This window comes from Phyllostomus hastatus, unplaced genomic scaffold, assembly GCF_019186645.2.
Source record: "Phyllostomus hastatus isolate PE091 unplaced genomic scaffold, TTU_PhHast_1.1 phas_contig_196, whole genome shotgun sequence".
Taxonomy (NCBI): domain Eukaryota; kingdom Metazoa; phylum Chordata; class Mammalia; order Chiroptera; family Phyllostomidae; genus Phyllostomus; species Phyllostomus hastatus.
In genome coordinates, this window is record NW_025333709.1 from 32,795,468 (window position 1) to 32,812,334 (window position 16,867).

Sequence of the window (16,867 nt, forward strand, 5' to 3'; positions counted from 1 at the left end):
GCACCGCTTTACCCCCATTAGGCTGTATACATTGTGATTTACTTAAGTTTTCCACTCCCCATTGAGACAAACATCTTTAAATAATTTACATGATTTTTGCTTTCTCATTTAAAAAATAACATTTTGGAAAATGATTATGAGACTTTCCCTCCTTCTGGAAATTTAACAAATTTCATTTTTTTAAATGTAGTTTTCTTTTTCTGACGGTGGCAAGGGGGGTGAGAGAGAAACATCAATTTGTTGTTCCACTTATTTATACATTCATTGGTTGATTCTTGTGTGTGTCCTGACTGAGATCAAATCAAATCTGTAGCTCCAGCATACCGAGATGATGCTCCAGTCAATGGAGCTACTCTCAGACAGGGCCAAGATTTCATCTTTTTAAGGACTCTGAGCTGGAGACTTTGATACAGACAGTAATATACATCTTGAGGCAAACCACACATATTCTTCTTCTTTATATGTCCTAAAGATCACAATTTTAAAAATAATAAATTTTAAGCATAGCTAAGAAAATATGGAACACACACAGCCTGAGGTCAAATAGTAATGCCTTCGCACAGATGCATTCAGCTGGTCAGAGCAGCAGATCGGTGGCTCGACGTGGGCCCTGGGGTACACTGCCTGGGTTCAAACTCTGACTGCTCTGTCACTAAATGTATGACTTGGACAAGCTATTTACTTGTCTGGGCCTCAGTTCCTTCACTTACAAAATAAGGAAAATCACAGTGCCTCCTACCTGGGTTTCTATGAAGATTAAATATTAGCATCCCTACTATCTAAAAGTATTATAAAAATGAGGACAAAGTTAGAGCCTTGAATGCTACACACAGCACTGTGGTATAATAAAACAAAACAAAACAAAACAAAAAAGGGCACAGGCTGTGAAGTCAGAAGCCCTGGATTTGAGTTGTGCTCTGTCACTGATCAGCTGTGTGACCTTGGGCAAGTCTCCACGCTAGCAATGTTTCTTCCACCTAATTTCTACTTCCAGAGATACAAAGGAAACTAGCCCAAAGAAAGTTGAGTATTTACAATGCAAGTTCATCCTCACTACTGACAACACAACTTGATGCAGTGCTCCAAATTTTAAAGTGGAAACTGTGCTGGATGATTTTTGCAGCTATGTATGTAGGACACCTACACATGTGTACACACATGAATCCTTGAACCTTAAGAACCATTAGGCTTTGCCAAGGATCTGGACAATTTGCTTTCTCTCTCTGTCATTAGGAAAAGCTTTCATAAGAAAGAGAAAGAACTCAGGATATTCATAAGCCTTACAGGGTTACAACAGAGATACATTTTGGAATTAAGTATTATATGTGAGAAAAACCAAATTGTATATTTACTATCTACTTAGAATTGTATTTCTGAAGTGTATTTCCTATATTATTTCTTTAGGGATCCCATGTCTTTGGAATGCTGTTTTTATTTATTTTAAAAATACATTTTATTAATTATGCTATTACAGCTGTCGCAATTTTTTTCCCTTGGCCCTCTTCCACCCAGTACCCCCACTGCCTCTGGCAATCCCCCACCCTTAGTTCATGTCCATGGGTCATGCATATAAGTTCTTCGGCTTCTCCATTTCCTATACTGTACTTTACAACCCCATGGCTATTCTGTCCCAATTTGTACTTCTTAACCCCTGAAACTTCCCCCCATTCCCTTCCCCTCTTCCAACTGATAACCCTCCAAATCATCTCCATATCTATGATTCTGTTCCTGTTCTGCTTGTTTGCTTAGTTTGTTTTTAGATCCAATTGTTGATAGTTGTGAATTTAATTGCTATTTTAATGCTCAAAGTTTTGATCTCCTCCTTTTTCTTAAGTCCCTTTAACATTTCATATAATAATGATTTAGTAATGATGAACTTCTTTAGTTTTTTCTTGTCTGGGAAGCACTTTATCTACCCTTCTAGTCTAAATGATATTTTTGCTGGGTAGAGCAATCTTAGCTATAGGTCCCTGCTTTTCCTGACTTTGAATACTCTTGCCAGTCCCTTGAAGCCTGCAAAGTTTCTTCGGAGAAATTAACTGACAGTCTTATGGGAACTCCACTGTAAGTAACTATCTGCTTTTCTCTTGCTGCTTTTAAGATTCTCTCTTTATCTTTAACCTTTGACATTTTAATTATGATGTGTCTTGGTGTCGGCTTCTTCTCATCTATCTTGTTTGGGACTCTTTGTGCTTCCTGAACTAGTATGAGGTCTGCCTGGAAAAAGCCCAGCCATTGTTACTATATGAGAATGATTTGTGCAACATCGATTTTTGTAACCTGGCAGCCAAGGAAAATGAACTGGAATGCACATGCATGAAGAATAATGACTTCACTGTACTAGTCAGTGGGGGCGGTAAAAGCCATTGAGTGAGCATGTGTACTGGGTGGCTGTCGCCTTCAAAATGACTGAGTGAGTAGAGCAACAAATCTGCATCAGATTTCATGTTAAGCTTCAACACTCCTCCGTGGAAAGTACTCAGATGACTCAAAAAGCCACAGCTATGAACAACCTGGTGACACTTGCTCATGCATCACAACTCACATCTCGTGCAGTTTTTTTGCGAAACATCCAATCACCCAGGTGACTTAGCCCCTGACAGCCCTGATTTGGCACCTGCGACTTCTGGTTTCTCCCAAAATTAAAATCACCTTTGAAAGGGAGAGATCATCAGTAAGATTCATGAAAATACGACAGGGCAGCTGATGGTGGTTAGGAGAACTATGTGAGAACCCAAGGTGCCTACTTTGAAGGAGACTGAGGCATCATTGTCCTAATTACAATGTTTCTCATACCTTGTATCTTCTTGAATAAATGTTTCTATTTTTCATACTACATGGCTGGATACCTTCTTGACAGACCTCGTATGTCTACTTTCTTCACCAAATTAGGGAAGTTTTCTTTCATTATTTTTTCAAATAAGTTGTCAATTTCTTCCTCTTTCTCTTCTCCTTCCAGCACTTCTGGTGACTTGAATGTTGGTACGTTTGAAGTTGTCCCCGAGGCTCCTTACCCTATCCTCATTTTTTTGGATTCTTTTATCTTCTTGCTGTTCCTGATTATTTTTTTCTTTCTTATGTTGCAAATTATTGATTTGATTCTGGGCTTCATCCACTCCACTGCTGATACCCTGCAAATTTTTCTTTATTTCACTCAGGGTAAACTTCATTGCTGTCTGGGTCTTTTTTATTCTGGTGAAGTACCCAGTGATTTATTTGACCATCCTAATAACCAGTGTTTTGAACTCTGTATCTAGTAGCTGACTTATCTCCATTTTGTTTAGTTGTTTTCCTGGAGTTTTGTTCTGTTCTTTCATTTGGTCCATGTTTCTTTGTCTCCTCTATTTGGCAGCCTCCCTGTGTTTGTTTCTATGTATTAGGTAGAGCTGGTTTGACTCCCTATCTTAGTAGTGTGTAGAAAAGCACACCCATAAGTTGGAAGGGGCAGAGCCTGAGGTAATTGCCACAATGGGGCTATCCATGTGAACCAGGATAATGGAGTCTCAGATACGGTGTCAGGCTTTGTCTCTGTGTGGCGGAGGCCTTAGAAAAAGGACAATGGCTGCTGCCTGGCCTCTGGAGTTCTATCCAGGAGAAAGCTGTCCCCTGGCACTCTCCCTGATGCCAGACACTTCAGCTTCTTCCTGTATGTCACTGGTGCCCTTCCAGCTGTTGCCCTGGTGACACAGCCCAGAGAGAGAGTGAGTCTGCATTGTCCTAAGTCTGTTAAGGTCCCTGACTCAGAGCAGATGCCTGAGAATCCTGCAGTTTCTTCTGTTGCCCCAACCCCCACTGGTTTTTACAGCCAGGAGCTGAGGGGAGTTAGGGTCCCAGCACTGGAACCCAGGGCTGGGTGTTATAGTGTGGGCCTGGGATCTCTCACTCCTGAGGTATCCCTCCTGATTTTTACCCACCACCTGTGGGTGTGGGACCATCCCTTCCATGTCTCCGCATCTTCATGTCTCTGCCCCTCCTACCCATAAGGATGAAAGTGACTTCTTTAATTCCTGTGTAATTGGACTTTTGTACAGCTCAATTTTCTGATGATTCTGAGTGCTAGTTTCTTCTGTAGTCTAGCTGTGATCTTTGCTGTGGTCATGCAAAGAGGGATACTCTTCCATCTTGACTAGAAGTCCTGGAATGATATTCTTATAAGTGGCGGGTAGCTCTGGCCAGTGTGACTCTGTTGGTTGGCATGCCATCCCACAGACCAAAAGGTCGTGGGTTCAATTCCTGTTTGGGGTGCATTTCAGGTTACAAGTTTGATCCCCAGTAGGGGCACGTGCAAGGAGGCAACCAATCAATGCTTCTCTTTCAAACCAACATTTCTCCCTGTCCCCACTCACCTTTCTCTCTAAAAGCAATGAAAAAAATGTCTTTGGGTGAGAATATAAAAAAAAGAGATAAGAGAATGCTCATTTTTTAAGGGCACTCATTCTGATAGACTTAGAAGACTGAGATCTTAAGGCAACTCCTGTCCTTTTTTAAGTTTTTACTTCTCACTGGATATGTTCCCCAAGACAATAATTTATAACTTGTTATAAATTCTGATTATTAACTCCTACATAACAATAGGTAAGCCAGTCATTAATGGCTGAAGTGCAGGCTTAAGGTCTAAGGGATGATGTGTGACTTGACAGAGAAGTTTAAGCAACTAACCTGTTTTAGTTTCCCCACATCACAAGGTTAGGAATTATATTTGGATCAGAATTCCATGGGTAATAAATTAACACTATATTTCTGCCTGAGTATATAGCATAATACTAAATCTCTATACTAAATATTTAGTCTAATCTAATCTAATTATACCATAAGTTGTATCACTCTAAAATGGATGATATGTGCCTGGCCTACATCCATTGGTCTATAGCACAAATCTAGACTAGCCTACATTCAAAGTTGCTCCCCCGGGCAAGAAGAAAAAAGGCTGGAATTACAGATATCATAATCTGCTACTGAGCACCCTCAGTGAGGATACAAATCTAGATAACCTTCTTCCGTATCCTTCAGATAAGTAGATGCTGCCTAATATACCGACATGAGATCTGTGTCTGAATTTTGGTTAATGTGAACGTTTACCATTTGTGGTCATAAACAACAGCTAGTTAATATGCCTTATACTATGTTTAGTGATGTATAGGCATTGTTTACCCGTGAGATATGAACTATTAGCACCATCATGTTACAGATAAGGAAACAAATTTACCAAGTTAAATACTCTGCCAAAGGTCACAGAGTATATGATACAGCAGTGACTGAATCTCATGGCAGCCTGACTTGAGAGTCCAAGTTCTTAACTATGATGTATTCTGCATCCACAGTATTTCTTCTCTAATAATAATTTATAACCAAAAATCATTCTGAAATTTAATTTTAAAAAGTAATTTAAGATAATGTCAATCCTAATTTTTTAAAAATCCTGCTTAATATCCTTGCCCTATAGAGAGTAGGGTTTGATGAGCTGCTAGAGAAAAAAAAAAAAGAGAAGAAGTAAGTTGCCTTTGTTTGAATTCTAGAAACTCCAGCTAGGCAGGGCTCTATCAAGTACTTTGATGCCCTGGCTGGTATGGCTCTGTGGATTGAGTACTGGCCTATAAACCAGTAGATTGCTGGTTCGATTCCCTGCCAGGGCAGGTGCCTGGATTGTGGGCCAGGTCATGCAAGAGGCAACTAATCAGTGTTTCTCTTGTACATTGATGTTTCTCTCCCTCTCTTTCTCCCTCCCTTCCTCTCTTTCTAAAAATTAAAAGCAAATAAAATCTTTAAACTTCCTTGATATGGGCAGGAAGTAGTCACTTATTTAGTGTAGCAGTTCGGATAATTGGTTATGTCCATGGCAGGGCTAAAAGTCTTTGAAGGACTAACGAGGGGAAGAACATACAGCTAACTGGGACAAACATTCTCTTTACAGAAACTGAACTTGTACAATAAGCTCTTATAAATTTTTCAGATCATTTACAAAAGTGTCCATTTAGTGCTTAATTTCATTATGTTAAAGTAAATGGGTTTGGGACGGGTTGCCCTCGGGGGAGAATTACCTGTAAGAATTGCTGCGGTGGTTGGGACAGCGGAGCCTGAGATGGTTGCTGAACTGATGTAAGCTGCTGTTCCTGGGAACTCTGCTGTTGCTGCTGCTGCTGCTGCTGCTGTTGCTGCTGCTGCTGCGTGACTGACATTGTCTGTGACTGCTGCTGTTGTGCAGCAAAAGTTGGGTAGGCAGTCACCACCTGACCCATAAGCATAGTGCTAGGTACCATTACCGCCCCACAAGCTACAGGAGCAGTTACTAATTTGGTCACAAGTTGCTGACCTTGAGAAAATCTGCAAGAGGAATGAAAGAGAAGGAGAGTCAGAAATACAAAATATACATTATCAAAGGCAGTGACTGAATACTTCTCTAAAACAGTACCCAATGATACTGCCAATTTAGTTTTTTTAAAGCCGTATGTACTGATTTTATGTTTTTAAATATTCTCTTTAAGATACCAGTAAACAGAAATGTGTATATAACAAAATGAAGTGATCATAACAAAAATACAAACTTTCTTGCGTATCCACATGCAAAAGAATGAAGTTGGACTCTTTGTTATACCATACACAAAATTAACTCAAAACAGAGTAAACATGAAAACCTAAGAGCTAAAACTAAAAAACTCTTTTAAAAGAAATCATAAAGGAAAAGTTTCATGACACTGGATTGGGCAGTAATTCCTTAAATATGACATGAAAAGCACAGGTAACAAAAGAAAAAATAAACTACATCAAAATGAAAATCTTTTATTCACCAAAGGACATTATCAAACCAGTGAAAGGGTAACCCAAAGAATGGGAGAGAATACTTGCAAATCATATTCTGATAAGGGGTTAATAACTAGAACATATAAAGCAATTATATAACTCAGCAATAAATAATCAGATTAAAAAATGGGTCTTAGACATTTATTCTAAAAAGATATAAAAACAGTCGATACACACATGAAAAGATGTTCATTATCACTAGCCATTAGGGTAATGCAAATCAAAACCACAATGAAAAACCACATCACACCCACACACCAGAATGGCTACGATACCCCCTCCCCGCAAAAAAAGAAGAAAAGAAAATAATAACCACTGTTGGTGAGCATGTGGAGAAAGTGAAACCCTTCTGCACTGCTGATGGGAAGGTAAAAATGTAAAATAATGCAGTTACTGTGGAAAACAGTTATGACAGACAGTTCCTCAAAAAGTTAAACAGAATCACCATATGACCCAACAATTCCATTTCTGGGTATATACTCAAAAGAATTGAAAGCAGGGACTCAAGCATTATTCACAATAACCAAACAAGGGATGTAACCCAAGTGTCCAGCAACAGAATGAATAAACAAAAGATGGCATATAAAAACAACGCAGTATTATTTAACTTTAAAAAGGAATCGAATTCTGACACATGAATTTTGAGGACATGATGCCAAGTAAATTAAGCTAATCACAACAGACATATATTGTACGATTTCACTTATACAAGGTATCTAGAGCCGTCAAACTCCTAGACTTCTGTGCTGAGAGGGCAGAATGGAGGTTTCCAGGAGCTAGAGGGGAGGAGGAAGGGGGCTTGTTAGTCGATGGGCACAGTTTCAGTTTGGTGAGGCGGGAAGTTCTAGACACTGATGGCAGCCATGGTCACAAGGATGTGCGTGTATGCCGTGCCAGTGAACTGTACACATAAAAACTGGTAACATGGTAAATTTTGTTATGTATATTTTACCACAACAAAAAAATTGAAACCTTTTAAAACTTTTTTTCTTTTTAAAAATTACTAGGTACCTGGAGTCAAATATGTGGCACAAGGTTCATTTAACTAATCATGGATAAAGTTGTCACAAGGGAATTTAAAAACTCTAGGTTTACAGGGGATATTTACATGTAAGTTATATCTTACAATCATAATTCAAAACTAAATGACATTGTAACAGTGCATAAAAGTACCCTCAATTTATAAATGTATCAGTGCAGCACAGCACTCACTGTGTCAGGATTCACTAATATTCCCTCCCTCCTCACCTTCCTTCTATTTTCTTTAATGAAAGAACAATAACAACAAAAAATGATGCCTCTTCAGGGAAGAATGTTATTTTTATTTCCCTTTTCTGTGAAATGAAGTTAGCTTCTAACACAGGCTATTATGGTGAAAAAAACACAAAACTGAGATGCACGTGATGCTGCTGTAGATGCAGCATAACATGACTGCAGCTAGACTGTTGCAAGTACACAGTATCAACCTCAGTGCAGACACATACTTTATTTTTGTGTTCCATGAGACAAAATAAGTCTATTCTGAAACCATGTCAAACTTAAAAATAAAATACTAGATTTTATATGCTTCAGGACCAAATGTGTTATTTAATGCAAAAAAAATACACATAAAAATTTAAATTTATGTATTAAAAAAACAAAGAAACAAGTAACATTTATAAAGTGGTTTAGTCACAAAAGTGATGTGTGCTGATTCCTCTGTAATTGTAAAAGGAATTAGTATCTGAATTGTCCAACTGCTCACTGCTAAAATGTGATGAGGCTACTGCATCCATCTCTGGAACCAAAAGACATTTTTCAACCTATTTCTGCTTAACTCTCACTTCTGTGGCTTTGTGTATGCTGCTCCCTCTGCCTAGAATACCCTCACCAGACTTCCTGCCACACACCAAAGCCAAGCTCTTTAAGCCTCACAGCAGGTATTTCCTCCATCAAACTTTCTCCAGGCACACTCTTCTCTTCCACCTCCTTGCTTCAACCCATAAAGCTGCTCACTTCCTCCCTTCTAAAGACCTACAAAGTATTTATGATACCAAATAATATTGATTTGTGTACCTTTCTATGGCTTTACTAGGTTGATCTTTCTTTTGGGACAAGTACGTGCCATTCTCATCTCAGAAGGCACACAAACGTTTGCTTAAAATCAGTTTTTCCCCCTCAAAAGCAGATGGTTACAAATAGTTGATAAATCGTGTCCTCCAAAATGCACATCAGCATTCTAATTTAATGGGCTTTTTTCCTCAGGCTCTAAAACTAGTCTTCTGCATTACTATGGGGCACATTCATAATACTTCCTTTCAGAATGTCAGAGCTAAAAATTGAACGTTTTACCTTGAAGAAACTGAGTTCCAAAAAAGAAGCAATGAGTTCTTCCTGGAGCTTTACTCTGGAAATTATTAATAGGATTTTAATATAATCTATTACATGGACTAATACAACAGCAAAGTTGTATTATAAAAGCAGCAGCCTACTTGCATTGCAGTAAAATAGGTGACAAATAAAATGTATATAAAATAGAAGTTTTAAGAGTACAGAAATCCTACGTAAAAAGCTTCCCATTATAAGAAAATGGCATTTCTTCAAAAAATTTGTTTCTAAGTCAGCTATACCTACTAAAAGAAATCACAGATGCCTCATGGCCCACATGAGTTTAGTGTAGTATATGTTTAAGAATATGAGCTTTGAAATCAGACACTAAGGCTCAGATTCAGAACCCCTCCCCTTCACTCCCTTAACTAGCTATAGGTCCTTGGCCAAATCACTAAAAACTCACTTTTTAATCTGAGAAATAAAAGACCCTAACACATTAAAAAGAAAAAAAAAAAAGGAATTAAATGAGATTTTATGGTCACTTAGTACAATACTGAACGAACTCAAGAAAGGCATGCTACTTTTATTCCATAATATACATCAAATACGGTACTGTACACCCTAACCATTGTTAGTGTATGAAAACGCACGAGTATCTGTATTAAAATAATAAAGGTTTCACAGTGATATAAAAGCCTGTCATAAAATTCATATAACAGTGTGTTGCAGAATTTGGATTTTACAATATTTGGTAGCATATTTTGAGGAAGGAAACAAAATCTGTAGCTATCTTTTTATTATAAAGTCTTTAAACAATGAATACATTCTGCATTTTTATTTCAAATTCAAGACTACTGGCTGGAGTAACAAACTAAAATCATGTTTTTAAAAATTAAATTGTTTTCTTAATCAATTAATTTACAACTTCAGGATGACTACTGAAATATGGTAACTACCTTATCTGTCTGTCCTGAGTGAATGTAGTTACTGCAGCACTCTGGGTGCTGTTCTGTGGCATACTCGACGGGATCTGGACCATGCTTCCAGCCGCTGGCTGCGAAATCACCATAGTGTTGTACAGTGGTGCTGTAAGAGTGCTCTGCGTCTGACTAGGAAGAGATGTCTGTTGACTGTGCCCACTCAGTACATTCTGTTGACTCTGCTGGAAAAGAGGAGATTTTAATGACAGATTAACTGAAAATCTTTACATTAGGAAGTATGCTTCTACATCATTCTAGCAATAGTTGACATGACAGAAAAAGAAGTGGCAGGACCTATTACTCTGGGAGAAAATGACTTGTAGTAATTAAAAATTAGTCTTCAATATCTTACTGGAAGGTAAATGATTTTAGAAAAGGAGCATGATCTTAACTGAACAGGGATAATATAATAAAATAAACATAAAGATTTCCTATCTAATGCCCAAAGTGACCAACATTAGTCATTTTTATGTATTTCATTTGAAGCCCTGGGATTTATAGTCACATATATACACACCAATCACCAAAATTTCCTGGAATATTAATTAAACCATCACTGCCCCAACAATTTATTCTTTACTTATGATAACATGTTTCCTGATCAGCCTCTTTTGCAAGTTAAACTGTTTTAATCTACAGAAGTAGCCTGTATGTTCATTTTTCAAAAATTGCAAAAGTTTTTACATGTCAAAATAATGAAAGTATTTAACATTCAACAGTTTCACAATACTTCTGCACAAAATATTTTAATAATGATTATAGTACTATACTTTCTAATTATTACTATTAATTTTTAAATATGGTATTGTTCAAGATAGAGCTATACTTCTGTTTCAGCAGTAATACACATTTCAATCACTGAACACCCATAGCCCGTTGTAGTCAAAACATTACCTGACTTGGTGCACTCTGTATAGTCTGCTGTGGTATCATGTGCTGACCTGTGCCGATGTGTCCAGTATTCATTCCACTTTGAATCTGGTTAGTTTGAACAACCTGGTTTTGCATATTTATAGGTGCAAGTTGCTGGATGTTAGATGAATTTCCAGAAGAAAGTTGAACAGAACCAAAATTCAACCCAGGGTTTGATTGTTGTAAAAACATCTTTAAAAATAAAATTACATTAAAATGAGATTTGTAGATTAAAAACAAAAATGAATTTAAAAAAGAAGCAAAAACAAGCTACAAATTTAAGTTTAAAAAGCAAGAAACAAATCTAAGATATTTTTAATGAACGATAAGAAATAAATAATTACTGAGTAAAACATACTTCATCATCATTCCTCAATCCTGACCACACCATATTTCCAACTGTTGGCCTGGGAGCTTTGCATCACTTATTTATAATTTACAGCATTAGATCAAAGTAGTTTTCACTTCACTTCAAGTTTCCTTATACCAAAGTCCTAGTCTCTGACAGACATCACTTTAGAATGGTTGACAAAATAAGACTATGAAAGTATACCCACTGGTATTTAATTAAAATAAAGATTAATGATTTATTATAAGTTCTGTACCAAAGTAATGTAAAAAGAGATAATTAATTCATTAATTCTGTACCAACATGTACCTAAAAGTTTATGTAAAACATCATTTTTACATTATGGATTCAAGTTTACTAAGAACTGAACTGCTAAAAGATGACTCTAATCTGGAGAAACAATGTTGATCGAATAAATCATCTTTAGGGACTGTAAATGCAATCATACTGAGGAGATAACCAATGAAGTGTTTACTTAACTAATAACTGATGAAATGTATCTCTTGCATGTCATATTTAAAATACAATTTTCAATTACAGTTGACAGACGGTATTCTATTAGTTCCCAGCGTACAACATAGTGATTACACACTCATATAATGCACAAAGTGATCACCCCAATAAATCTAGTACCCATCTGACACCATACAGTTATTACAAGATAACTGACTATATTCCCTATGTTAAACTTCACATCCCTATGACTATTTTGTAACTACCAATTTGTACTTGTTAATACCTTCACCTTTTCCACCCATTCTCTCAAACTCCCCTTCCATCTGGAAACCATCAAAATGTTCTCTGTATCTATGAGTTTGTTTCTGTTTTGTTTGTTTAGGTTCCACATAAGTAAAACCACATGACATTTGTTTTTCTCTAACTTATTTCACTGAGCACAACACTGTAAGTTCATCCACATTGTTGCAGATAAGTTTTCATTCTTTTTTTATGACAGAGTCATATTCCATTACAGATATACACTATTCTTTACCCATTTACCTATGGACAGACACTTAGGTTGCTTCCATATATTGGTTATTGTAAACAATGCTGCAGTGAACAGATGATGATCTCTTTCCGAATTAGTGTTTTGGGTTTCATCAGATAATACCGAGAAATGGAACTGATGGGTTCTTCTTTGTCTCTTGTTATAGCCTTTGTTTTAAAATCTATCTTGTCTGGTATAAGAATTGCTACCCCAGCTTTTTTTTCCCCACTTCCATTTTCATGAAATATCTTTTTCCATCCCTTTACTTTCAGTCTGTGTCTTTTGATCTGAAGAGGGTCTCTTGTAGACAGCGTATGTAAGGATCTTGTTTTCTTACCCACTTAGACACCCTATATATTTATATTTAAAGTAATTATTGGTAGTATGTAGTTATTGTCATCTTATTATTCATATTTCATATCTTTATTTCCTTCCTCTTAAGTCCCTATAACATTTTTTGTAATACCGATTTTATGTTTTGCATAGACTCTTAAATTTAGCTCTCTCCCATCTGGTAAGCTTTTTATCTGTCCTTAGATTCCAAATGACAGCTTTGCTGGGTAGAGTAAGCCTGGTTGCAGGCCCCTGCTTTTCATCACTTTGCATACATCGTGCCAGTCCCTCTGACCTGCAAAGATTCTGCTGAGAAATCACTTGACAGTCTTATGGGAGCTCTTTTGTAGATAACTTCTTTCCTTTTGAGGCTTTTAAGATTCTCTCTTTGTCTTTAATCTTTGGCATTTTAATTATGATGTTTGGTGCAGGCCTCATTGAGTTTTGTTCCAGACTCTATGCACTTCCTGGGCTTGTATGTCTATTTCCTTTACTAGAATAGGAAAGTTTTCTGTCATTATTTTTCCAAATTGGTTTTTAATTCCTTGTTCTCTCTCTTTTCCTTCTGTTATGCCTATTATATGGATGTTGGTACACTTGGTATTGTCCCAGAGGCCCCTTAAACTATCCTCATTTTCTTGATTTTTCTTTTTGCTGTTCTGATTGAATATTTTCTGCTACCTATCTTCCAGATCACTGATTCGATCCTCTGATTCATGTAATCTACTGTTGATTCCCTCCGAAGTTCACTTCAGTCATTGCATTCTTCATTTCTGATTGGTTCTTATGTTCTCTATCTTCATTTTCGTATTTCCAGTCTGTTGAAGTTCTCTCTGAGATCAAGCATTCTTACAAGCAGTGTTTCTAACTCTCTGCAACTAGTATATTGCTTATCTCCATTTTGTTTAGCTCTTTTTTTGGAGTTTTGTTCTAGTCTTTCATTTGGGACATGTTCTTTTGTCTCCTCATTCTGGCTGCCTCCCTGTGTTTGTTTATATGTGTCAGGTAGAGATGCTAAATACTCCAGTCTTGGTAGAGTGGCCTTATGGAGGAGGTGTCCTGTGTGGCCCAGTGGTACAGCCTCCTAGGTTACCTGAAGCTGCTAACTGAAGCCAGATGCCACTGGGGCTGCTTAGCAAGAGGAGTGGGGCATGCCAAGGCCAGATGCTGCTTGTTTGGGGTTTGTGAACCAAGATTTTAGGAAAAATTCGCAGCACATATCAAAACAGGCCATTTATATAAAAACCCACTGGAAACAGCTTGGGTGGGACTGGGTCTCAGAATTACCAGGGTTGCAGTGGGAGAACAGTGATAGAGACGTTGGTGGAGGCTCAAAATATGACACCTGCCTGTGCTTGCAGATGAGAGCTCAGCAAAAGAATAATGGCTTCTGCCAGTACTTCTGCCTGGGAAAAAGCTGCCCTTCCAGCCCTTGCCCTGAAGCCAGACATTTCAGTTCCTCCCTATATGTCTCTAGCACTTTTCAAGCTGCTGTTCCAGCACTGAAGCTCAGAGGAAGTGAGACCGGTTAAGTCCGTGTGCAGGCCCCATAAGAGAAAAGTCTGGGACTTGAGAAGCCCTCTGTTGCACTCAGCCACAATCTCTACTGGTTTTCACAGTCTGAAGTTATGGGGACTTCTATTCCTGACAGTGAAGCCCTGGGTGTGGGACCTATAATGGGGCTGGGACTCCTTGTTCCTCAGTGAGGACCTCTGCAGCTGAGATATCCCTGCACATTCTCAACTGTCACATGTGGGTGTGGGACCAGCCCCTTTCGCATCTCTGCCCCTCCTGCCAGTCTCAGTGTGGCTTCTACTGTATCACCTTAGTTATGGGACTTCTGTTCAGCTGGATTTCAGGTGGTTTTCAACACTGGCGGTTTTGTAGTTGAGCTGTAATTTGGACGTGGTCATGGGAGGATGTGAATACAGCGTTTACGTATTCCTCCATCTGGACCAGAAGCCTGTCTTACATATCATTTTTAATTAAGAACAATTCCCCTAAGAAATTAAAATGTAAATGGCATGCTTTGTTTAAATCAAATATAGTAATATCTTACCTGCAGCCCTTGACCATGTACCATCTGAAGTTGTTCTTGAATTTTCCTTAGTTCTTCTTGTTGCCGATGAATATTTGCCTCTATCATTCGTGTCCGTTGCTCCAATTGGTCTTTCAGGTGCTGCATGGCTCCTAATTGTGCTGAAAACTGAAACTGAAGTACCATGTATGGAAAAAGTGTAAGATATTTTAGGATCACCTATTCCTCTTAATTGTGCAATGTGAAAAGCAGTACATCATGAGCTGAGAATGTGATGCCAGTTATCAATGTATTACCTCTCTGCTACTTCACCCATCTTTGCTCATCTTTGTCATACTAGAACTGGACTCTACAAATACTTCTCCTTTGCCAGCAGGCATGAATTAGTTATGCCAGTTGACTCTGCTGGAGGGATACTACAGAAAGAGGTGATTATCTTTCTGGTTCTGGTGCTTTTCCTTCTTCCTCTTCTGCCAGTGAGTAGCTTCCTAGTGAGTCTCATCAGCACCCCGGCAGGTGGTTCTCCAGCAAGTCTCACTAGGATCCAAGTGGTCTGCTCCCCAGCAAATTCTACTGGCACCCCAGCAGGTGGTTTCCTGCTCTCCAGTCCTAATCTGTGGCACCTCAGTGAACTTCTCTACCATCCAGTGGCTATAGCCACATCTCCCCCAGTGGGATCTGAATCTTGGCCTGGCCTGGAAGAGAAGTTTAAGTGGTCTGGGGGAGTCTTCTAAGTTGTTCCTTCCTTGGGTCCTTTCTCTTTCACTATGGTTAGAGCTGCTTTCTGTATCTGTTATCCCTATAGTCTCTAGAATTTAGCAGTTAATCTCTGTTACCACTTGACAATTTTTTATATTACCCATCCTCAAATTTCTGACTTATGATTGCATCTTAACTGATTAAAAAGTACACAGTGGCATTGAAAGGCAAGAGCTCATGTAGTGGCTCTATTACTTGCTAGAACATGTTACTTAATTTCATTTCTACCCTTTAACAATTAAAAAAGTAGCCTGCACCTAGAGTTATTCATATCAAATTCTGATATCCTTAGAATGTCCTCTTTGTGTGCATCATTCATTAGAAACTTACGAAAATCCAACAGATAACCAACCATAATACTTTTCTCATATTTTCAACTAAAACTGTTTCTGGGTAAGTACAAAACATAAACTTTTAAAGACTAAGCAATTATAAATGAGTAAATACATATGTGAATAAAAAAAAGCTATTCTATTAACAGAACTTCCAATGTTACTTCTCTATGTTTCACCTGAGTCATAAGCAGCTTCTATTTACTACTGCTTGAAATTTAGCCACATTGGGGGATTCACTACTTAAATCTACACTTATTTTCATTACACTCATTTAATTTTTTTTCATGAATATTCAGCACAGGATACAGTATAAGAGCAGGAAGAATTTCGCTTTATTGGAAATCTTAGTCTTAAAATAGTCTTCTAGAGGAACTGCATCTAGAAGTGAGAAATGCCTTTCAAAGCTTTCCCTCTACTTCAGAAGATCGTATTGAGGATACTGAGTATTACTTTTTATAAAGTATTCAACTATGACTTTTGAAATTGATAGTAACCAGATGTATCTTATATTAGATTACATTAGGTATGAGAAAATATTACAAATTCAACTTGCTCATTCCTTTATTTTTAAATATTATTTGAAATGTTACATGTCATGCAAATATTTTATCCTAAGTAAAGTTATTTATACTTTAATAATTACATTGCTGCCACTAAAGAAAAAGCTTCTATTAAGTACAAATAATAGAAACAAACAGAAGGTAGAATAAATAACACCATAGAACTAAGACGCAATGTGTTTGTCTTTATCACTGAACAAAAATGTAAGATTTGAATCCATAACATTTTTGATATAACAAATATTCTTTATTTCACAAAAATATCCTTTAAAAATACTAAATGCTTATTTAGTTTCTTGAGATTAATAAACTAAACATTGAAAATATGTCTAAGTTTTAACATAAAGATTCTGTTAACCTTCAGAATAAAAAGCATTTAAGGACTCAATGCTGATAAAAACGGCTACAATTGCACACACTATTTAATACTATTGCTATTACAAACACCTTACATGAGCATATATTGCTAAAAGTCAAAATTATGATGTTCAGAAAATTTATTGCA

The 16,867-nt window shown here is 37.4% G+C and overlaps 1 protein-coding gene across 21 annotated transcripts in view; it reads right to left on the reverse strand.

The window, feature by feature from the left end:
* Positions 1-16,867, reverse strand: part of CLOCK (clock circadian regulator) — a 121,183-nt gene that overhangs the window by 7,387 nt on the left and 96,929 nt on the right. For 20 of the 21 annotated variants that reach the window (XM_045834234.1, XM_045834229.1, XM_045834232.1 and 17 more), the window contains 4 exons: positions 14,730-14,882; positions 10,983-11,192; positions 10,065-10,270; positions 6,039-6,321 (listed from right to left, as the gene is read on the reverse strand). In XM_045834234.1, the coding sequence (XP_045690190.1) occupies positions 6,039-6,321; positions 10,065-10,270; positions 10,983-11,192; positions 14,730-14,882 (852 nt within the window). The remainder of the gene's footprint in view (positions 1-6,038; positions 6,322-10,064; positions 10,271-10,982; positions 11,193-14,729; positions 14,883-16,867) is intronic. The other variant, XM_045834233.1, reaches the window with a different exon arrangement.